The sequence below is a fragment of the Myotis davidii genome, unplaced genomic scaffold (assembly GCF_000327345.1).
Source record: "Myotis davidii unplaced genomic scaffold, ASM32734v1 scaffold135, whole genome shotgun sequence".
NCBI lineage: Eukaryota > Metazoa > Chordata > Mammalia > Chiroptera > Vespertilionidae > Myotis > Myotis davidii.
This window is the reverse complement of record NW_006289813.1, coordinates 8,171,091-8,194,548: the sequence shown is the minus strand read 5'-3', so window position 1 is coordinate 8,194,548 and position 23,458 is coordinate 8,171,091. Positions and strand designations below refer to the sequence as shown.

At 46.4% G+C, this 23,458-nt stretch overlaps 1 protein-coding gene across 1 annotated transcript; it reads right to left on the bottom strand.

Moving 5' to 3' along the window:
- Window positions 1-3,192: 3,192 nt before the first annotated feature.
- Window positions 3,193-22,570, bottom strand: CEP72 (centrosomal protein 72kDa). The gene is made up of 11 exons (XM_015563091.1): window positions 22,392-22,570; window positions 20,982-21,174; window positions 18,776-18,884; window positions 17,174-17,352; window positions 15,707-15,919; window positions 13,942-14,240; window positions 12,644-12,779; window positions 11,418-11,611; window positions 7,645-7,771; window positions 4,936-5,047; window positions 3,193-3,720 (listed from the first exon to the last, which is right to left on the bottom strand). Exons 1-11 carry the CDS (start codon window positions 22,548-22,550, stop codon window positions 3,561-3,563), a joined length of 1,881 nt encoding a protein of 626 aa, XP_015418577.1. The 5' UTR covers window positions 22,551-22,570; the 3' UTR covers window positions 3,193-3,560.
- Window positions 22,571-23,458: the final 888 nt, after the last annotated feature.

The window sequence follows — 23,458 nt, the reverse complement described above, 5'->3', positions numbered from 1 at the left end:
AGAACTGGACCCCCCACGGCCCCCTGCGGTAGCCCTGGCCACGGAGCACCAACCCCACCCCCTCAGGCTGGTGGAGGTGAGCTACTTGATAGGAAACCCTTGGCCCACTTGAGGAAAATGTCAGAACGCTCTGCTCACCCTGATAGCAGCAGCTTCTTTTTGGGTTTTCGGAATGAAATCAAGTGCACACAGCTGCTCCCCGTCAGTGGCCCTCCCCATCCCCGCCCACCCAAGCTCAAGGGAGAGCCCCACACCCTGGGGCCGACTCCCCACACGCCCAGGCCGGAAGTCTGTCCACAGCTCCGCAGTCCCGCTGGCCACACAGGCGCTGCAGTTGCCCTGCATCCCCTGCCCGTCCCCAGGCTGCGTCAGGCTCACACACAAGCCAGGAAAACATTGCTCTCCAGTCAAAGTAGAGCTTTGAAAACCCACCCACCGCTCTCTGTCAGAGAAGGAGGAAGAAGGGCTAAGTCATGCAGACTCAGTATTCACCATTCTGCCCCTTTAATCGCCTGGTGAGTGCATCATTGCGTCTGTGTGTAGCTTCTCAACTCCAACTTCACTGCACAAAACCGACACACATGCATGTCCCTCCACCGGGTTCTGAGTATTGTGAATACGTAGGCAGTGTGTGTCTGTGCTGCACGTTCTTATGTAATGCCAGTCAGCTTCTAACCATGGCCACTTAGAAATTAAATATCTATCTGTGAACAAAAGAAACTGCACAGCAGGCACCCAGGACCGTCATCCCTGGCTAGGCTCTCTCTCCAGTAGCTCCTCCTCCGGGCAGCTCACCAAGCAGAGTTGGGCCCGGGATCATTGGGAAGCAGGGACCCAGGCAGATTCTAACCATGGCCACTTAGAAATTAAATATCTATCTGTGAACAAAAGAAACTGCACAGCAGGCACCTGGGAGACGGGATGCGTTCCGAGGGGAGGACACTGGGAGACGGGATGCGTTCCGAGGGGAGGACACCGGGAGACGGGATGCGTTCCGAGGGGAGGCCAGTGCGACGGTGTCTGAACATCAGCAGAGAACAGAAGGAGTGCGTTTGAGAACACTGATTATACCGGAATACTTATTTATTTCTATTTAACACAACTGGGCAGTAGTCAGGAATAGAGTTAGCTTTACCAAAACTGAAGTTCAAATTACATAATTTTAAAATATTATAGTAAGATATATATTTATACTGGAGTATTTTTACACCTTTAATATTCTCGGGCTTGAGTTTTGAGACAGATGAAAATTACAGCAGATGCTGACCCGTCGGGGAAAGGTCGCGGAGGCCTTCCACTGGCATGGCTCGCTGCCTGTCTGTGCTCCTCGCCGCTGTGTCCCAGTGGCTGAGAGCTCCGGGCAGGCCAGTGGCCGTTTGACCATCTGAGTGGACAGACGATGGCAGCAGGCAGAGGCTCACCAACCCCCTGGGCCAGTACAATCGCCTATTTCTGTGAATAGTTTTAATGGGACGGGCCACACCCGTGTGCTTATATACTGTCTGTGGCTGCTTTTGCAGCGACATTGGCACTGGGGAGTTGACACAGATGCCATGACCCATGAAACCTAAAATATTCACCATCTGGCCCTTGACAGGTGAGCCCTTGAGGACCCACTTGTGCTCATTCCCTTCTGGGTATTTATACACAAGCTGGCTACTCCCTGTCCGGCAGCACACACCATATGGGGGCACCCTGTTGTCACCTATACAGTACAGGTTGACAATTTAGCTGTACTGTGAAATAATTACCCTGAGTAGTTTCCTTCCACTGAATTACCACTGAACATTCTATGAAATCTGGTGGTCCAGGGGCCTGGCCTTTGTCTGTGGGCACCTGGAGAGCGTGGCCGGGTGGTGGCGTGCCAGGCAGTGGTCACTGTGTTTGGAGATGCTTTAGTTAACTCTCTCTTCCTTTAGACTTTTGAAAAACCAAACCAAGCCAAACAAAGGAAACCTGCACAACTTAAAATAAACTTGAAAGTGATCATATACTACTAGTTTGTACTAAGTTTTTTCAGGAAAGGGAAATAAAATTTATATATACATGCAATATATTTTTACACCATGATTGTTAGGGAGTACTGAGTGTATCACTGTATCAGAGTGATGGGTACAGTAACGTCAATGTCATGGGTGTTCTGCCTCAGAAAGTCTAAATGGCATTGAGCAGGAACATCCGTGGGGTCGGGAGGGCCCTGCTCCCCCTCCCTCGGAGTGCGAGGCTCGGGGTCAGCTCTGGGGGTGCTGTCAAGGCCTGGCCTGCAAACCTTTAGTGAAACAGCTAATGTCTGTCTGCACATTGCTCCTCATGTGTTTGCTGTTGTTAACATTGTTGTCAAAAGTGATAAATAAAGTGTTAAATGGTGGATCTCTTATCCTCAAAGTGTATGGTCTGGACTGGCAATAACATGGGCACCGACATCTAACATGGCACAGGCCCTGGGAGGGGTCCTGGGAGGGGGTGTAGAGCCATGACTTCCAGGGCAGAGAGCCTCCTGTCCCTCACCCAAGAGAGAGCCTTTCACTCCTCACTTAGGTGACCACTGACTCAACCCTGTGCTATGTCAGAGATTTTTAGATTAGCAGATTTTGTAATTAACCACATTAACAATAAATAAGCTTAAAAATGATCCGATGACAAGGAATTCCACCCACATACTTTTGGTATAACACATTTTCCGGCTAAGTATAAAAACTGGTGCTTCTGGACACAACCGTGACCAGAAAGGTGAATGGAAGGACACCTGAAGCCCAGAGACCCCTCTATGGGGGAGACTCGATGCCCCCGATTTCCCCAGAGTCCTGACCCACACAGCTACACACAGCATCTTCTCCGAGGCCCGTTCTTCTTCCTCAATCAATTAAACATTGTTCTAAAAAATTACTGTGTTTTATCAAAGAAAGCGAATATTACATAAGATATAAAAAACCTAAAAAATCTAATTTTATGCCTTGTTATAACATAATTTTCAGAAATACACTGTAAGCAAGAGAGCCAGAGCATGGGTAGATATTTGTACTGTAGGATGTTAATATCACAAAACTTTTTTTTTTTTTATGTTTCCCACACTATAAATATTACTTTTATTAAGTCCTGGAACTTACTTTTTTCTGCTCACCAACCATGGTACATAGCTTGTTTTATAAAAGAATTCAATGATAAAATCAGTTATAATTTATGAAGAGCCACTTTTTAGAACAATGTATTCATTTATTAAATAAGAACTGCTTATTATACAATAAATTATTTTCTTTAATCATCATACATAGTTCTCTTTTACATTAGGCAGAAAAACACAAGATTTTTTTTTATCTTAAGACATTTGATGAAAAATTAACAAACAGTTTGTCTTAAAATATGTCAGTATTTTGTCTCAAAACATGTGAAGGGCCTGGATTAATCCTGTCTTTTTAGAACGTCTTAGCAAACTGAACTGTGGGCCCTGATTACATTTCAGAAATCACAAGATAACTGCAAACAGAAGAAACAACTCTCATCAACTACTACATCAGGTAAAGAAAACGCATGTGCTCGCCACACAACTAGGACGGTCAGGTTTAGGAGCAGCCACTGAGGCGGGTGCTGCCGACTGGGAACAGGGCCATGGTCTTCTTGAGCTCCTTGTAGCTCCAGTGTAGCTGCTCCACCTCGGCCCTGTGCTGAGCCCGCACCTGGCCCAGCTCCTGCAGGAGGTGCTCATTGGTGCTGACCAGGGAACTGGAGAGAACACAGGGCAGCCATGTCCTGGCTCTGCTGTCCTCTCCAGCAGCACTCTCTCTCACCTGGCCAAGCCTGCCTGTTGACCCCACATGCCCCAGCCATGCCCAGGCCCACGAACTTGTCCCCTCCTGATCTCTCCTGGCGACTACCCATCTGCTCCTTGCCTCCAGACCTGGGGCGGCGGGCAAGTCTGACTCAACCCCTCAGCCATCACCTGCCCTGCAAGCACTGGCGGCATCCATGAAATGGATCCAACTCAGCATGGATAGATGGATCCCTCAATGCTCTGGCCATGCATGGTTTACTGAAAAGACTTGTCATAGTCTATGGCCAGCAAAACAATGTTCTAATTCTAGAAAAGACTCCACACTGAAGTATTTCTAATTCCCAGTCAAATATAAAGGACCCTTTAAAAAATCCTGACATTGTATCAGTGTAATAGTACAATTGAAAAGTCCTCATTTTTAAATATTGTTAACCATTTTTAATTATAGAGGGGACTTCAGAAAGAAAGTGGTGTTGTATTTTGCCAAAGTGCACTACTCACTTGGTCAGCAATGTCTCAAGCACATTTGTGGCATCACCAGAAATGGGCGAAAGCAGGGCCATTTTCTCCACACAGGTCTCCCCACTGACAACCCCCCATGCAGGTGGCAGCCCTGTTTGCTTGGACCACAGAAACAGCCACTGGCCAGGCGGAGGCTCAGAGTGGACACCTCCTGGTGAACCCCACTCCACTGCACTTAGAGGTTCTGCACCCTGCCTTGTCCACAGTAATCCCACGGTGCCAATACCTTGTGACCTGCCACAGATGGGCCATAGGGCTCCAGGGAGTGATCTTGCCTTGCCTGCCACTTCCCGGTACCGTGACTGTGTCTCATTTCCTTCCTTCTGCTGCTCCATCTAGTCTCAGTTTAGTCCCACCTCTCAGGGAACACAGACCCGCATCATCACTCACCATCACTCACATGCCCCTCACCTCTCAGAATACTGCAGCAGAAAGAAAAGCTCATGGAAGTGCCAAGTCAGCACAGCAACACATGTGGGCCCAGAACACTGGCCACCAGCAGCTGCTGCTCCTGCATCCTCCACTGCTCAGCTCCACAACCCCCACCCCCACCCCGGAACCTGTGGCTCTTCTGCAACATCTGCGTGAGCTCCTGGACCCTCCCTTGCCTCGGCTCCACGCCTCACTCCCCTCCCCGCCCGCACCTGTGGCTCTCCTGCAGCATCTGCGTGAGCTCCTGGACCTTGTCGTAATGTTCAAGGTGCTGCTTCAACTCCACAATTTCACCCGAGAGCCTCTTCACATTCGTTTGAAGCCCTGATAAAGAAAATAGGTAGTACTATTTAGTGAAATTCATTTAGACATTTGGAACATTAAAATAATTCGAGTTTAAACTGGACCTGGGACACAAGAAAAAGAATATAGCTTAGAAAAGATCAATTTTTGTAAGGAACTCAAAGGCAGGGGCGAACACATCCAGCCATGTCTACCCCAGGACCCAGTTCTGGTTCCCTCCTGGGGGCTGAAGCTGCGGGGATCTGCCCTGCAGATATCCCTGAGGAACCCACCCCTGTGTCGAGTGATGACAGAGGTGGGCCTCAGGGCCTCTTTTCCACAGAGCATCAAGCTCTGGCAAGGGGAGGACCTGAGGCTTTCAGGAGAAGCAACTGCCAGCCATTGGTAGCCCAGTGTGGCCACAGGTCTCTGGCCCCATGTCCAGCCATGACAGAGCATGTGCCTGTATTCCATCTATAGGGTGTTGCCTCTTTGGGTTTCCTTCTCAAGGCAGGAGGGTGCGGGGGAGAAATTTACTATTTATTGGCTCCTAAATCCAAACCGAGGATAACCAGGACACAGTAACTCCACATGGAGACATGCCACTGCCAAACCGCATGACTGACACTGAGAAAGCCAGTGCGGGAAGGTAATGGCAAAGGGATGCCAACACTGACAGCGGGTCCTCACAAAGATCACCCCAGCGATGGAGGGCGTCCTCCTGCACGTGGACAAGAAAACCTTACTCAAACCTCCCTGGAGGGCATGCTGAGCCTCTGGGAAGAGGGCAGTGGTGGCATGGGCTAGAGCTCAGTACCCTACACTAGTTGACGCCAAGAGTAACTAGATGACAAGACCAGAACCCCACAGACAGCACTATAGCACCTGGTGACCAGGTGGCCTCAAGACCCCTAACGAGGCAGCCATGGCCCTGCCTGGTATCCACGTCTGTGTGGGTGCACTCAGCAGTGGGGCAGCTGACCTGAGGACGGAGCACCTCCAAGTGTCCCGTTTCCCTGGGAAATCCTCGTAGGCTAACTAGGTAATGGCTGGCATGAGGGGTTCAGCCTCCTCTAATGAGATGAACCCGGGGTGGAGTGGGAGGTGTCCTGTATGGTCTGAAGGGGCTGGAGCAACCCATGACCCCTTGGGGCTGACCTGTCTAGTCCCTCCTAGAACAGGCCCATTCTGTGGAGAAACAGATGATGAGGGGTCCAGGGCAAAGAAGGCCACCATATTTATCTGTGAAGTTAGAGAAGCTGTCTGCCCTGCTCCTTCTAGAAATTCAGAACAGACTTCACTTCACCATGAACAATAGAGACGTACTGAGGTCAAACCCCACAAAAGTTACGGTATGAGCACAACAAAAGCCACACCCAGAACAGATCAAAACCACAATGGTTTCAGAATGAACTAAAGTCACAATCAGACAATGTTAGGAAGGGGGTGGCTGAGCTCAGGCAAGAAGGCAAAATGAAGGCTGAACTAGAAGGAACCCAAGAGCAGTGAACATGCCAATGACATCTCAAAGAAACAGAAGGTACAAAGGGGGAAGTTTTAAAATAAAAATTCGGCCCTAGTCAGTGTGGCTCAGTTAGTTGGGCATCGTCCAGTGCACCAGGAGGCTGCTGGTTAGATTCCTGGTCAAGGGCACATGCCAGGATTGTGGGCTCTATCCCTGGTGGGAGGCGTGCAAGAGGCAGCTGATCCATATTGTGCTCTTGAATTGATGTTTCTCTCCCTTTCCCTTCCTCTCTCTCTACTACTCTTTAAGAAGAATTTTAAAAAGAGAAGACTGTAAACAACTCTGACCACTCAATAAACTAGCCCAGTAAACACAATGGGCAAGGACAGACCGGGGCAACTCTCTGTGGCTGCATTCATGTGACAAAGGCCACAGTAAGTACTTGGGACAGAGGCCACACGTAAGGCCATGAAATAGCTACTATCTGAATCGTTAAATCAAAGCTTTTGGATTCCTGAGAGGTGAGAATGGGAAAAGGTGCTCAACCTGTCCTTCTTCAGTGAAATTAAAACTTTCAAGAGACCCCATTTCACCCAGAGAAAGTTACCATGGAAAACAAATACCACCAACACCTCCTCATTCTAAGCCCAGTATCTGAACCTGAGATATTGAGAGTGGGCTTTTGTAAAATGGCAAAACAGAATCAAAGAGTGGAGAGAGGAAAATGAAAATGATCTGGGTCTGGAAGGTACAGCGATCAAGGAGAAAGGCCACTGCGCCTGCTGGGGACTGAAAGGCTGAGCAGGCTAGTACCCTGCACACGCCAGGGGCAGACAGGCTGGCACCACGGTCCATGGCGCCACAGCCATGGGACGATCCCTGAGCTCCTAAGGAGCCAAAGGACTGGAGCAGTGAGGACCTGTCGGAGCCCACGGGGGAGGCGCCTCTCCCTCAGGCACAGCTCTCCTTCCATATACACCTGAGCGTGCCATGGGCAAGCATGCGCATCATTCATGAGCCAAGGCAACTCAGACTAACCAAGGGTGTGGGCTCCAATATCCATTTTACATTATTTGCTGGTTCTTAATTCTGGTAATAATTTAAAATAAGCCTCATGAGTGTTTGAACACATACATTTCACCAAGTAGTGGTCCCAAACAGATCATAAACTCACCAGTGATCTGCAAGTTTAACGCAGCTGAAGCATCTGCATTTTTCACTTCTCTTTTCATGCTGCACAAGAGCGACTTTAAGCTACTATTCTCCTCCAAAGATCTGTCTAAATGTTGCCTCAAGTCATCCTAAGGTCACAGAACAATACATTTTAAAATGACAAATCAATTTCAACAAGATGCACATAGAAAATTAAATAAAATCCTTTGAAATAACCAGATAGTAGTTTCCTTTTACGTATCAGAATTCAGAATCAGTGTGAAAAGCTGTACAGTCACTTGTCACATAACAGAGATATGTTCTGAGAAATGCGTAATTTCATCATTTTGTGTACACAAAGCTAGATGGTACAGCCCACTGTACACTGGCTACAAGCCTGTACAGCATGTTACTGTACTGGATAATGCAGGCAACTGTAACATATGGTAAGTATTTGTGGGTCTAAACATACCTAAACACAAAAAAGGTCCAGTAAAATAAGGTATAAAAGAGAAAACATGGGCCCTAGCTGGTTTGGCTCGGTGCACCAAAGGGTCCCAGTTCAATTCCAGTCAAGGGCACATGCCCAGGATTGTGGGTTCGATCCCCAGTGGGGGGCATGGAGGAGGCAGCCAATCAATGAGTCTCTCTTATCATTGATGTGTCTGTCTCTCTCTCCCTCTCCCTGCCTCTCTGAAATCAATAAAAATATATTTTTAAAAAAAGAGAAAACATGGTATGCATGTGTAGGGCACTTACCATGAACCGAGCCTGCAGGACTGGAAGTTGCTGTGGTGAGTCAGTGAGTGAGTGGTTAGTGATGGCCTAAGACATTATTGTGCACAACTGTAGACTTTATAAACACAGTACATTAGGCTACACTAATTTACAAAAATACTTTTCCTTAAATAGTATATTAACCTTAACTTACTATAACTTTCTTACTTTATAAACTTAAATTTTTTAAAACTTTTTTACTCATAATAACTTAGCTTAAAACACAAACACACTATACAGCTGTATAAAAATGTTTTTTTAATATCCTTATTCTATAGATCTTTTTGCAAAAAATGTTTTGTTTTTTTATTTATTAATCTTTTTTGTTAAAAACTGTGACACAAACTCACACATTAGGCCCACTCAGGGACAGGATCACCAGTATCACTGTTGTCCACCTCCACATCTTGTCCCACAAGGTCTGCAGGGAAATAACTGGCATGGAGCTGTCATGTCCTGTGATAACAATGCCTTCTTCTGGAACTCCTCCTGAAGGACCTGCCTGAGGCTCTACTTGAGGACATCACTCTTTGTAGAAGTATGACCATGGTGGTTTGCTCAGCCTGCTTCCTTTTTCCATCATAATTTGCTTATATGCAGACAATGCACCACGAGCATTCTATTAATGAACAAGTTTTGGTGTTGAGGCCCATGTTTTCTAACCTTTTAAGGAGCTTGTTGAGGTCTGCAAAAGCTTCTGCTTAACCCTGCACTGTGAATTTTCTTGGGGGTTCTTCATCTTCTGCAGCTTCCTTTTCTCTTGCTTCTTCTTCAGCTATGCATTCCTGTTCTTGTTCCAACAACTCCTCAGTAGTCGGTGCCACAGCACCACCTTTAGGAGCTCCCCAATGTCATCCGCAGGCACACCCTGGTTAAAGCCGTTGCCCATATCACCACAGCCCTGGTGATTTTTACAACTTTTGTGCTATGATGTCAGGGCAACTATGACATCACTAGGTGATAGGAACTTGTCAGCTTCATTATAATCTTATGGAATCACTGTCATATGTGCAGTCTGGCATTGACTGAAATGTTGTTGTGTGGCACATGACTGTAAGCATGCATCTTCCCTGTCAGCAGGCTGAGGCTGTGTCCTTCAGAGAGTACAGGAAAAGGGGTAGTCCAGCTTACAAGGGCGCACCCACCTTCCCATGTTCGCTGGTGAGGGGTGTGCTTCAACAGGAGCCACAGCGCTGGTGCTGAGGGGAACAGATGTAGTGGCTGGCTCCTCAAGCCCTACCTCCTCCAAGAAGACCCCATGGTCGCCACAGCAAAAGTACAGGCAGAACCCAGGCCTTTATGGTCCACCTGGGCAGGTAGCCTCCAACTTTTTACTATCCCATATAGAAGTGAGATCATGCAGTTCGCTCTGCCTGTCTTTCTTCACTTAACCCGAGGTCCATCCATGTTGTTGCAAATGGCAGGATTTCTTTTTAAAAAGGCTGAATTCATGTTGTAGATACATAAGTTCTTTATCTACCTATTTTGTGGAGAAGTTATTTTTCTTAATCATGAATTAACGTTCAACTTTGTCAAATGCTTTTTCTACATCCATTGAGATGACTGTGTGGTTTTTATCCTTCAGTCTGTTAATGTGGTATGTTAATTTGCATATGTTGAACCAGCCTTGCATTCCAGGGGAAAATCCCTTTTGATCATGATGAATAATCTTCTTGATGAATTCAGTTCTCTAGCATTTTATTGAGGGTTTTACACTTGTGTTCATCAAACATACTGGTCTGTAGTTTTCTTTCTTGTGGTGTCTGTCTGGCTTTGAAATCAGGTGATGCTGCTTCATAAAATGATTTTGAGAGTTTTAGCTCTACTTCTATTTTTTGGAAGAGTTTAAGAAGATTCAGTATTAATTCTTCTTTCAATGTTTGGTAGAACTTGGCCGTGAGGCCATCTGGTCCAGGGCTTTTCTTCTTTGGGAGCTTTTTGATTACTGCTCAATCTCCTTATTTGTTATTGGTCTGTTCGGGTTTTATTTCTTCTTGATATAATCGTGGTAGGTTGCATGTTTCTAGGAATTTATCCATCTCTTCTAGGTTACTTAATGTGTTTGCATATAATCATTCATAATAGTCCTTTCTGATTTTTACTTATTTCTGAGGCATATATTGTAATGTCTCCTCTTTCGTTTCTGATTTTGATTCTTCTCTTTTACTTTTCTTAGTCTAGCTAGGGGTTTGTTGATTTTGTATATATATTTTTTCAAAAACCCAACTCAGTTTTGTTGATTTTTTCTATTGCTTTTCTATTTGCTATTTCTGCTCTGATCTTTACTTTCTTCCTTCTGTCAACTTTGGGTTTACTTTGTTTTTCTTTTCTAGTTCCATAAGGTTTAAATTTAGGTTGTAAATTTGAGATCTTTCTTCTTTTTTAATGTAGATATTTATGTGTGATGGTCTTATGGTGAGGTTACAAAGGACAAGGGCATCCCTAACCGCCAGGAGTCTTAGGCTCAGCTAGTAGGCCCAGCTGTGCTGGCTCTGTTTCCCTTTGGTGCCACCTAGTGGTGGAAATTCCCTCAAGTCCAAAAGGACACCTGGGGTCCTATGACTATTGCAAGCGGGACAGGAGCAGGAACCCTAGGATCACACAGCTAACTGGAACTCTCTCCTCAGAGGTCTGGGGAACCTGGGCCAGGGAACATGGGGCCACAAACCCCCCACTTTAAGCCCAGCTTCATCTTCTCTTGTCTCTCCCACTCTCCCTCTCTCAGAAGAGAAGGCAACCAGTCAAAAGAGGTAGAGCTGGGAGAAGTGGCAATGCTTCCATCTGCAAATTGCTGTTGCTGTGGGGTCTGGGAGTGATACAAAGTCAGGCCAGAGTCCCCCCAGGTGGGAAAAGCCTGTGGGGAGGGTTTGTGATCCTGAAAGGGAAGAGGAACCCCAGTGCTGTAGCCCGGCAGCAGCTAAGGGAAAGTGCAGAATGAAGAATCTCCCCTCATTCTGTGAAGTCAAAACAATGTTTTTACCCCATCTGTGAAAAGGAAATGCAAGGGGTGTGGCTCACCATCTCTTTCCGAGTATTATTGAGCTCTGACACAACCTCACTCATCTTCTCATTATATTGCTGCTGTTGTTCAACAAGGTGACTTTGTAAAGATTTATTTTCAAGAGTCAGGTAGTTAATTTCTTCACTCGTAGTTGAACTGTCCTGAGTTGCTGTAAAATCTTGAACAGATGACAAAACATGTCTTGCCTGAGCTAGAAGTAAAAATCAAGTATTATTATTGCATTTATGCCAAAAGAATGTGTAAACAAAACATGTTTAATACATTTTGAATAACACATACTACATGCCTTAAAAACACAGACAGGCATGGGGACTGGCAAAGGGACGAAGGTACCACTGACATTACCTTCACTCAGGCTGTTTTACATCCAGTCAAGCATGAGAGGCAGAAAAGAGCAGAGAAAAGTTTTGTTCTTGAGAAAAGGTACCCCTCAGGAGAAGGCTACCACTAGGATGATTGGGCCGAATGCCCTAGCAGCCCACCACACTCTCTTCAACAGCCCTGCTGCTACCCCGAGAGGGTATAGATTTATGGGATCAGCATTCTTGGGGCATCCTGATTCTGAAATGCTCACGAGTCTCTGGTGTGGCTAGGATGGCAGCTTCAAGCAGGGCCCAGGGTCTCCCTGAAAGGAGAGAGCTGGCAGGTCCCCACTCCCACTGGGACACTGAACATTGCACCGCAGACTGAGGAGGAGAGAGGTGTCTCACTGAGGATGCAGCACCCTGTTTCACATTCTGACTCTGGGTGACGGGTCCCCAATGTGCTCTTGTACCCAGGCATCAGATGGAAGCAAACCAAAGTCCTCTCAGGGGAGGGCCATCCTCCTGGACCTCAGTCATTTCCATCAAAGTTTAATTTCCACCAAAATCTTGGCAAATACCAGTTCGAAGAAGACAGTAGCAGCTTTTTAACCTCTCCAAATCCCCACGTGAAAACAAAGCCACAGAGCCAAATACCTGCGAATGGCACTTCCAACAAAACCAGGCAACGAGGCATCTCCCCAAACACCAGAGTCAGTGGCTGGGAAAACCAAAAGCTACACCTTAGGGGAGCCCCCAGTTTCTGAGAGGACACTGTCAGGGTGCTCCCTGCAGTGCAGCAGCCACAGTGACAGCTGATGAGGAGGGTGCAGCATGTGAGGAACCCAGAACCCCATGGGGAAACAAGTACCCACTAACACAATGCTACCCAATGGGCTGATTGTCCCTTCCCAACTCACCCAAGAACACCTCGTTGCTATGCAGGGACTTGCAGCCACTCCAGTGCCTGTCCACCAGGTCGAGGAGTGATTCTAGGAGCGCCACCCCCATGGTGGCCTTCCCAGGTGGCACAGCTGAGAGGAGTTTGGGAGACACCTGCAATGGAAACAAAACCATGACACAGGATTTCAGTTCCTGAAACACAAGGCTCCTAACACCATATGCCAAGGGAGCACTGCTCGGCCCAAGTTCACACCAGGGGCGGGACAGCCCATCTCTCTCTATAAAAGCCCAAGTGACTGTTAAGACTGAACGACTAGAATGACCAGAACGACCAGAACAACCGGTTGACCAGTCGCTGTGACATGCACTGACCACCAGGGGCAGATGCTCAATACAGGAGCTGCCCCCTGGTGGTCAGTGAGCTCCCACAGCCAACTCCCATGGCCCTTCCCCCGGGCCAGGTGGCCCTCCTGATAGGCCCCAATTGGGAGGGCCAGTCAGCCAACCTCCCAAGGTCCCTCCCCGCAGCTGGCTGACCCCCCAATAGGCCTCGATTGACGGCCAGGCCAAGGGACCCCACCTATGCATGAATTCATGCACCAGACCTCTAGTATCCTATAACTGGTCAGCATGGTAGCACTAAGGCCTGGCACCTTGCTGCCTAGAACTGAGGCTGAGACCAGCCCCATGAGTGTTCGGCACAAACACCTCCATCAGAAGCTGAATCTGGACACTGGGCCAGGGTGACAGGCATGAGTACAGAGCCAGGGTCTTCAGGGTGGACACAGCGCAGTCACACACATGAGGAGCACGGTCGTGCCCTTTCCATAAGGACGACCACCATGAGGTCATAGCTGAGCCGAGAGGAGAGGGAGCCCTGGGCAGCACCCGCTCCTATAAAGTCCCAGCCCCACAGCGAGTATGCAAGTCTGTGCCACAGCTCTGCTCCTGGTGCTGTCCCCTGGCAGACAGGAAAGGCCTGAACACATCCCATTTTCCTTCCTTCCCTCAACCCAGGCAGTGAGATAGTGAGAGACTGCATGTAAGAATGGATGACAGCAGGCCCTCTGTAAAAGCACACTCTGACCCACAGCCTGCAGTGACCAGCTGGGAAGCCAGCCTGCCATGTCTGGGTCCCAATGCATGGAAGCACATTTCTAGCAAAACAGAGAGGTGACAAACACCAAGGAAAAGTGCATTTAAGAGCTTTATTTATCTTGGGATCACAGTTAATGCTGAAAATAGAAGACATGGTGTTATCAAAGACAGCAGCCCCTCAACTAGAACATCCAGTCACCCTCAGCTCTCTGCTCACCTCCCTGGCACCACTCGTGCTGTGGGGCCTCTGCTCTTCAGACTCAGACGCTTCCAGCTGAGAACAGGTCCTCTCGCTCCTGCTCTGGGTCCTCTCGCTCCTGCTCTCAGAGCCGTTCTGCCTGCTCAGACTATCCTCCAGGCAGCTGAGACATTCCTGGTCTGCAGGCGCCTGGAATCTCCCTCCAGGCATTCTCCGCTTCCTGTACTTTTCAAGACCAGGCAAAGGATTTAACACCTTTTGTGTTGACAAACTAGTTGTCTGAGAAGTGGAGGTTGAGTTCTCAACGTCTATGCAGTCTATAACAGAGGGGAGAACACAACCCTCATCAGACCAAGTTCTCTGGGCACAGGGGTACCTGTGCACGCACTGTGTGTATGCATGTGTGCACATACGGAAAATCCACCAGAGTGACAAGACTGAAGTAATAACTTTAACAAATTAATTGACAGATGATTATATGTTTTCTTGCCAGAATTATGTATAACAAAGATGAGTAAAAACCTAAAATTTTGGAAATTAGAAGAGGACTCAACAATTTGTTTTTAGGAAAGTCTGTTAACTTTAGTACCTGGGACCCTCCTACCTCAGGGGACATGGCCTCACATCTGCTGACAAAGAGAGTGTGTGCGTACATACATAAGGACACACATACATCTATACATGCACACATGTACATGCACACACACAAACATGCACATACACATGTACACAGGGTGGAGCAAGTGTACAACAGAGCAGATGTGGTCAGTGCTGACTTCGGGGGTCTGGATGATGTAGATATGAAACTTCCTTATTCTGCCGTGGCAGCCTTTCTGTGTTCACTCTGGGAATTCACAAGGACTACAGGTCAATAAAGAGGTCTAAAGGTCAAGCACATGCACCTTGTGAACAAAGGTGAAATGATGAATTCTGACCATCAACAGAAATGGAGGTCGTGTGCACCCATACACCACAGCATCATTATGAAGCCTCAGGATATAGGGTAAAAGCAACCAGGACAATGAAAATAGAGACTATAATAGGGTGCGTGTTACCTGGACTCAGCACTACACCCTGCTCTGCAGTGGCCACAGGCAACCGGGGCAGGTCATCTCCACAACCCACCCCAACTCTGAAGAACTCACCTGAACAAGCCTCAGGAAGGTGCTAGGTTCACTCATATTGGGAAGTTTTCTGACATTTTTGTCACATGTGTGCACACAACACTCTCAATTAACTTGTTAATTTTCTTCATCATTAATTTTTAAAATACAGCTATTGTCATAACTTGGGCCCGTGCAGTTATAAGAAATTGTACATGTGTGAGTGAGAGAGAGGGAGAGGGAGAAAAAGTATGTGTGTATGGTGTGTGCGTGCGTGTGTGTGTGTGTGTGTAGAGAAAAGCAACAACGAACTCACAAACTAGGAATCTGAAATATGAATATTCTAAATTTTTTTATCCTTACCCAAGGATATGTTTCCATTGATTTTTGAGAAGGAAGGGGGAGAGAGAGAGAGAAGGGGTGGAATGGGGAGGCGGGGGAGAAATATTGATGCAAGAAACATCGATCAGTTGTCTCTCACATGCACCCTGATGGGGAATTGTAGGAGGGGACACTCCAACCAACTGAACCATCCGGCCAGGGTGGTTGTATTCTAAATTTCAATGTATAAGGTTCTTTCCTAAGACATTTTAGAAAGTTCCACAAACAAATAAAGAAAGAGAATAGGAGAAATAGACATGATTAAGAAGGAGTCAACGGCGGTTGTTGCGTGAGATTACCTGGGTGAGGGAGGAAGTGCACATGATGTCCGAAGGAGCAGCAGGCCTCGGGCTGGTCTCCCTGCTGGGGTGGGAGCTCTCCACAGTACTGGTTCTGAAGCCTCTTTTCTGGACAACATCCTCTGGAGCTGCTTTTTCTCTTCTCGTGGCCCTTCTTTATGGAGTCCCCACACTGGTGCTGGACTAAGTGAGGACTCAATAGATGTCTGGATTCTATTTTATTAAAGAACATTTTAAAAGTTTTAGTTCATTAAAAATTACATTTTAAGCTTCTGGCAGTGTATTATATCTATTAAGTGTATCAATTAAATAAGAAAAAGATGACTGAGTGGGTTAATAATGCAACCACCAAACCTGTAGTGAGTCTAACAGTCACTGCAAACAGTGCTAACAGGAGTCAAGGTAGTGCAGCATCGATACAAAGACAGACATGATGACAGATAAAACAGCATCCAGAACCCAGAGAGAGACTCAGGTTAACGGAATTAACAAATGTGCCAGGGTTATTAAATGAGACAAAAGACAGTCGTTTCAACAAATGGCACTAGCACAACTGGATATATGGGGTGAGGGTGCGGGGGAGACAACCGGACCCATTGCTCACCACGGTCACAAAGCCACTCTAGGTGTGGAGGAGCACAGACCTGAACACGGGACCTGAGGACACCTACACGTCCACAGGAGAAAATCTCCACGAGCATGGAACAAAGATTTTTTTTTTCAGGGCAACAGAAAAAGCACAAATCATATAAAGAAAAAACTGATAAACTGGACTTTACTGAAATACAAATTAAAACCACAATTAAATATTAGTATTTACTCAGAAGAACAGCCAGAAGAAAAAAGACTGAAAATCTAAGTGCTGGCGAGGATACCCAAAGAGCAGATGTCTTTGTGCCAGCAGGTGAATCCTGGGATTTCCGCCCAAACTTACACCTCAGCCTGTTGTCGTCTTCATGAAAAGCTCTGAGAAACTCATAATGGAGGAAGAAATGGTGCTAAAGCTTCTATAAAAGTCCAAGTGGGAAAGAGGCCCTGGCACAGTAATGACATTCACACATGCACTGGAAGGCTTCACAATGAGCTTGCCAGGTTTAAAGTTCTAACCCGTCAGCCCGAGCTCTAAGAGCTCCCTGACGCTAAGTGAATGCCCCCTTGTGGCTGACACAGACGCCTGTTCCATTAGCCACCGGACATGCTATCTTCTTGCCCACTTGGACCTTTTACCTCCTCCCTACAATTGGAATTGATCTGAGGAAGAATACAATTTAAACCACCATGTAGTATATGACTATACTCGACTTAAATACATGACTTTTTTCTTTTATAATTCTGTAATCCAAATTACTGATATTTACAAGTTCGCAGGACTTCATGAAGGTTATACATTTAAAGGTAAGCTTCCTAAAGAGTACAACTGTGCCCAGAGCAAGCTGGGCCCTCTGGGCTTCGGGTGGAGCAGTGTACCTTGGGAACTATGGAAGTCATCCTCTTGCTCCTTCTGGCTGGAACTTGTACTCCTAGGAGGGTTGCTCAAGTCCCACTCACACTCGGCAATGAGGTTCAGGACGGCCTCGTCATCCGCATCCATGACTAAGCTCTTCTTGGCTGAGGGGTCAGGGCACTTAACTCTGGAGCGGTGCTGCCTGCAAAGAAAAGCCACCGCAGTGCTGTCACTCCAACCCGAGCAGACCCTGTGTGGGGACACGAGTGCGAAGAGCTCTTGGGAAGAGCAGTTGGTGTAACTGCAGGAAATGGCTCTTGTGCCTCTACTAAAGTGAGGTCAAGGAGGGACCCAGCAGGACCACTGGTGATGGAAAGCAAGGGTGTATGATGTCATCGCACCATCCAGCATGTGCAGGGTCCCACTAGGGTTTGTTCAAGAACAAAAGTATGGTGTCAGATGTGTGTGAGATTTATTGGGATGATCACTCAGTAAGTTATGTAATGTCTAATCACTGGGATGTATATCTGAAACTAAAATAATAATGTAGATCAACAGTAATAAAAAATAATAAAGTGTTAGAAAAAGAAGGAAATAAATAAGCAAGAATTCTTTTTTGTTGGGGTGGAGAGATCATTTGATTCTTCCCCTAAAAGTTGGAAATAGAAAAAAATTTCATAAATTACTTTCAAATAAATTAATTTAATAAAAATATTAACTCTCCAGCTCTTTACAAAAAATGTTGGCTGACCTCTACATATAAGGGATTTATAAATAAGCTAAGGCATAAAATGCAAGAAGAAAAAAACCTATTAAAAACTTCAGACAAAACAAAATGGTGTACAAGGAGTGAATAATCCTAGCACATTATAAGAAACATGAACAGTCTATTGACTTTTGCCTTTAGAATCAACCATACACAAAGCATGAAGACTCTTTATGGCTTTAGAACATTTAAATACTATCGACCCTGACAATCTAAAATTAAACATAAAGATGCAGATGGCAGGAGGGGGGAGGCACAGACGGGCACAGATGGGCATGTGCTCCCACAGCCCCACCGGAGCGGAGCCTTGAGCACTGGCCACAGGGCACTGAGCAGAGAATACAGGAGGGCATAGTCCACAAACTGTCACCACGGGGTGAGGAGGGGCTATGGCAGCTGTGAGGTCCTGCTTCAAGTGTGCACACCCAAAAATGGCAACTAATGTGTATTGTCCGGGGACGAGGAAGGAAGCAGAGACAATCACAGAAGTGAATGGAAGTGGCTGCTCTGAGGAGTGGGCCGGGCAGTGGAGAAAGGGAACTGTTGCTTCTCATCATAAGTCTTCTGTGCTATTTATTTTACATGTATTAGTTTAATAAACATCTTAACATTAAAAAATAATTTATAGAAAATGTGGACAACAGAGAGAGAGACTCCATCCCACTGTCTCCTTGAGTCCCAGCTGGTATCCGGGCATTTTTCCTTTTCCTGAATGTCTGCTCTTTAAGTGGCGATCAGAGCACAAAAACATTTACATGTGTGAGTTAATACAGAGCTTTATATCCTTTACTCAGTCATTCTATGAATAAATAAGCCTGAGCACCTTCTTTCCACATTTGATCACCACTCGTGTCCATACCTTCCAACTCTGCAAACAGCTGGAAAGCTTTGTGTGGAGTCGAGTGATTCCTCTGAAGCAAAATGCAACTGGGATGCTTTCCGCTCGCTCTCTCTCACGGGACGGTCATCTAGAGAGAAATGCCAGAGAAACTAGCAAGCACCACCATGAAGCAGGTGCACCTTCTGGCACCCCATCCCGCCCTGCAGAGCACCACACATGACCAGGCTGCCCCCACTTGTTCCGGGCCTTCTGTCCCCTCGGGGCTGACCCCGGCACATCGTCCCCCATAAGCCCGAGTAGACCCAGTAAAGGGATGCTGGGCTCTGGTGGCTACACGCGGTTTCTCAGGGATGCTGGGTGCTGATTCCAAGAGGGCTGCCCTGCTCCCACAAAGCTCACTCCTCAGACACTGCTTTGGAGGCAGCCTACGGCCGCAGGAAAAAAATTACACAGCCAAGTTCACACACGCACATCCTCCTGGGCTCCCTCCCATCAAAGTACATTTTGGATGCTGCACGAGGTTCTTGAACCGCACTGAGCGCACTAAGAATCTCTGGTGTGCGGTTTCTGAACACACTGGAGAGGAGACAGCCTAGCTGTGTGTTTGGATCCTCAGGACTGGGAAACAGAGAGACAAGTGTAAACTGTCCCCACATGTGCTCTGGCCTGAGGCCTCTGCTCCGCAACTCCCAGGCCTGCGATGACTTTGAGTTTCAATTATGTTCCTTTTTCATGTCTGAAAATATCTTTCCCACGTGGCAAGACTCTCATCTCCCTTCTCTATACTAACATTATACAATTCTGAACCTAAAACTTTTATGACAAATGATTTAAGACTGAAGATTGCAAAAATTTCCCATAATAAGAATTGTAACGCTTCTGAAAAAAAGCCAAATTCAACTATTTATAAGTTACTTAAAGTCAAAAGTTAGAACAGAAGCACTTATTCCTCCCAAATATCTAAAAACTAAAATGAAACATTGAAATTCTAAATAGGTTTGACCCTTTGGGGGTCAATTATTCATACCCACAGCCCAGCCCTGCTCCCAGGCCCAGGCCGTGCAGAGAGGGGACTAGGGGATAAGCTGACGTGCACGTGCTGTTGAGATGTGCATACATTCACTCACAGCCAAGAGATGCAGAACATGGGTTTCTACAGACACTGGTTGGAAGTGACAGGACAGTGGCAGTGGTCTGCCTGCAGCTCAGTATTTACCACAGGGATAGTGGTAGAGCAACGTCTTCCCTGACAAACATGCTGGTCTGATGTGGGTCTCACTTTGGTGTCATTAGGTCAGAATCCAGGAGATGGAGATGCCTCAAATGCATCCCCAGCCTCGCCGAGAAGTGAATGGGCCTGCACATTGAGGACATGCTGTGATCAATGGGGCACGTGACCACACCCTTCAATCAGATATTCCTGCACCACAGCTACCCAGCACTTACCACTGCCTTTCACACAAGAGACTAAGGGTGTGAGGCCCCCTCCCTCCCTTCCCCGTGACCTGCATGTCAGTGCATCCTGGACGCATGCTCCAGCTCTCCCCGCTTGAAGTGCGACGCGAGGGAGCATCAGAAGCGCCAGTGGCCTCACTGCTCAGGGCAAAGACCCCTCCTGGTAGGTGGTGAGGCAGGTGGGAAGGCATTGATGTGGCTTCCCTAGGTGTGATCCTCCCAAATGGACTTGTCCAGTTGGCAACCTGCAAGCTCTGCCTGTGAGGCTGTCACAGAGATCCATTTTTTTAGAGACATGGGTTAATAAGCCTAAATGGTGGCAGTACCTGCCAACAGAACACCCTCTCTCATCCCGGTCACCTGGGGGAGGGTGCGGCACAATGTATTTCTCCAGGTAGATGCAAAGCCAGTAGAATCCAGCTGTCCACCTGGGCCTGAGACGATGCCCAGGGGCCATGCATGGAAACAGGGCACCAGAAGTTCAGGAACAGGCCCAAGTCAAACAGCTAGACAGCGAAGCCAGAATGAGTCTGAGCAGTACAGCCCATGCCGGTGCTCCTGGTGTCCCGGCAATTATCTCTGGCCATGGGGCTCCCTGGCACCTTCCCAGGCGGCTCTCCTACAAGACCCATCCTGTAATACAGGGACTCATGCCATCAGAGTAGAAAGTAACTTCCCTTTTCAGGGAGATCAACAGTGCGATGGATCTGAGAGTACCAAACACCAGTCAGGGCTCTACTGAGCAGGGGTGTGAGCACACCACACCTACCCAGCTGCCTGAGCTTCGGGAGCATGTGCACAACAAAGAGGCGGTAATCAGACTCATTCTTCACCACTGGGTTCAGTCGGAAGTCCACGTCCTTGAGCTCAGTCAAGCAGTGGAGCCGGAACACTTCTGCTAGCGAGGAAATGCAGTTGTAGTAGAGATTGAGGCTTTCCAATGCAACCAGGTACTGAATGCCCTGTTAACAGGACACAATGCTGAATGAGTTTATGCTTTTTAAAAATAAACACATAGAAAAATGGGCCACCAGTAGGAAGTGATCAACCAACTTAATAAATGAACTTATAATGTTATAGGAAGAACATAAAGATGAAATGTGTTCTTGTCTATAAATTTCTGTCCTGCACACAGTGATATGACTGTTCAGGGAGGTTCGCAACAGTTGTGACTACTAAGGACAGCTGGCAGGTACCACGCTAAGTGATTTACACAAATAACTTCATCCCATTGCACACAACCCTACAGGGTAAGCCCTACTACTGCTCCCATTTCACAGATTAGAAAACTGAGGATTGGAGGCTGAAAGATGAGCCAGCACTGGGTGCAACCTGGATTGTAACTCGCCTAACTCTGAGCAGACTCCTGACCCCCATGTCAGGGGCGCTGAAAGTACCATGATCCAGGGCAGTGATGTCCTGCCTTTCTTTCAGGCAAGAACCCCTCTCTATATACACCATTCGCCATCACCTGGGTAATTTCTCACTCACTCATCAGGAGTGAACCCCTGCTAGTTCAGACACCCTGCAGCGAGACTGCACTAGTGGCCCTGCCATTCAAAGGCCTGCAGCCACCGAGAGGCAGACTATAAACAGAGGTGCAGTGCAGAAAGTGGCTGAAGAAAAACACAGCTGATACAGGGATGTAGAGTGATGTGCACACACACATAAATCTTTTGGGCTTTATTTTATTCCTTTAAATATACAACGGTCTTCATCAGAGAGTTACAACTTTTGGCTGGCAAAGTAGTAAAGTAATAATGCGATGCATAAGAAATCTAGTTCATAGTAAACACAAGAAAAACAACCGCACACTTAAATCATTGTTAAGTATACAATTTACAAGTATTATAGACATATGTATAAAACATTGCATTTTTAATTATAAATATAGTTTCCATGGCTATTAATAGGAATAAATTTTCCTTTAAAAAACAAACTTCGCCCCACTAGAGTGGCTCAGATGGTTTAACATCATCCCATGCACCGAAAGGTTGCCGGTTCGATTCCCGGTCAAAGCAAATACCTGGATTGCAGGTTTAATGCCCAGTCCAGGAGCATACGGAGGGCAACTGACCAATGTTTCTCTTTCACATCGATGTTTCTTTTTCTCTCTCTCTCCTTCCTCCTCCTTAAAAAAAATAAAAAATAAAAAAGACGACACAAACCTAAAACTTACCTCCAGACTAACCAAGGAGTTGCGTGAGAGATCTAAAGATTTTAGACCTGTTAAACTCATCAAAGAATTTCCTAGGTGAGTAATCTTTTCTTGGTAAGTTCCAGGAATAGATAATGATTGAAGTTCAGCTAAGAAAAGAAAATTGTGAGATTTTAACATTATTTTTTAATTGAAAATAAATCATCATAAAAGCGAGATATCATAATCTCAAAAACAAGAATTGCATATAAAGTTTCAGCTTATGTTCCCCACTAAAAACGCTACACAAAAAGATATGCTCAGCCCGGCTGGCATAGCTCAGTGGGTGAGCATCACCCTGTGGGCCAGGAACCAGGAGGTCACGGTTCGATTCCCAACAGGGCACATACCCTGTTGTGGGTTTGATACCCAGTATGAGGCGAGCAGGAGACAGGTGATCAATGATCCTCTCTCACCAATGATTCTCCCTCTCTCTCACCAGAGATGTTTCTATCACACCCTCCCTCTCCCTCCATCTCTGAAACCAATAAAAAAAATATTTTAAAAAAAGATATGCTCAGAAATATAAAAGACAAATCAAAATAGAAAACTAAAAATATTCAAGTAAACCACAGGGAAAGCAGGAAAAGGGAAACAACACAAGAAAAACAAAGAGAACAAACAGAAAACAAATAATAAAATGGCATAGGTAAGCCCGGCTCTAGTGATAATTACATTAAGTGTAAATGGTCTAAACACACAATAAAAGACAGAGATTGTCAGAGTGCATTAAAATGAATGAACTGTTCACTATCTACAAGAAACTAATTTCAAGTAAAACGATATAGGAAGGTTAAAAGATAAAATAGTAAATAGATGGGGAAAGATATCCCTGCAAACACCAAAGTACAGCTGGAGTGGCTACACTAACATCATATAAAGTGGATGTCTCAACAAAGAAAATTATCGGGGCACGATGTCTCGACTAAGTATTAGCTACAAGAGTCACTCCAACAAGAAGACATACAAATCCTCAATAGTCTGCAATAAGTAGCACGGCTTCAACACACACGGAGTGAAAGGAGAAACAGGCAAATCTACAATTACAG

Coding starts and splice junctions, on each gene's coding strand:
- CEP72 (XM_015563091.1), bottom strand. CDS start 22,550: ATGTTAAAATCTCACAATTTTCTTTTCTTAGCTGAACTTCAATCATTA. Junction 18,885..20,981: donor CCCGAAGCTCAGGCAGCTGG/GTAGGTGTGGTG, acceptor ATTTCTCTCTAG/ATGACCGTCCCGTGAGAGAG. Junction 7,772..11,417: donor ATAATACTCGGAAAGAGATG/GTGAGCCACACC, acceptor CTGTGACCTTAG/GATGACTTGAGGCAACATTT.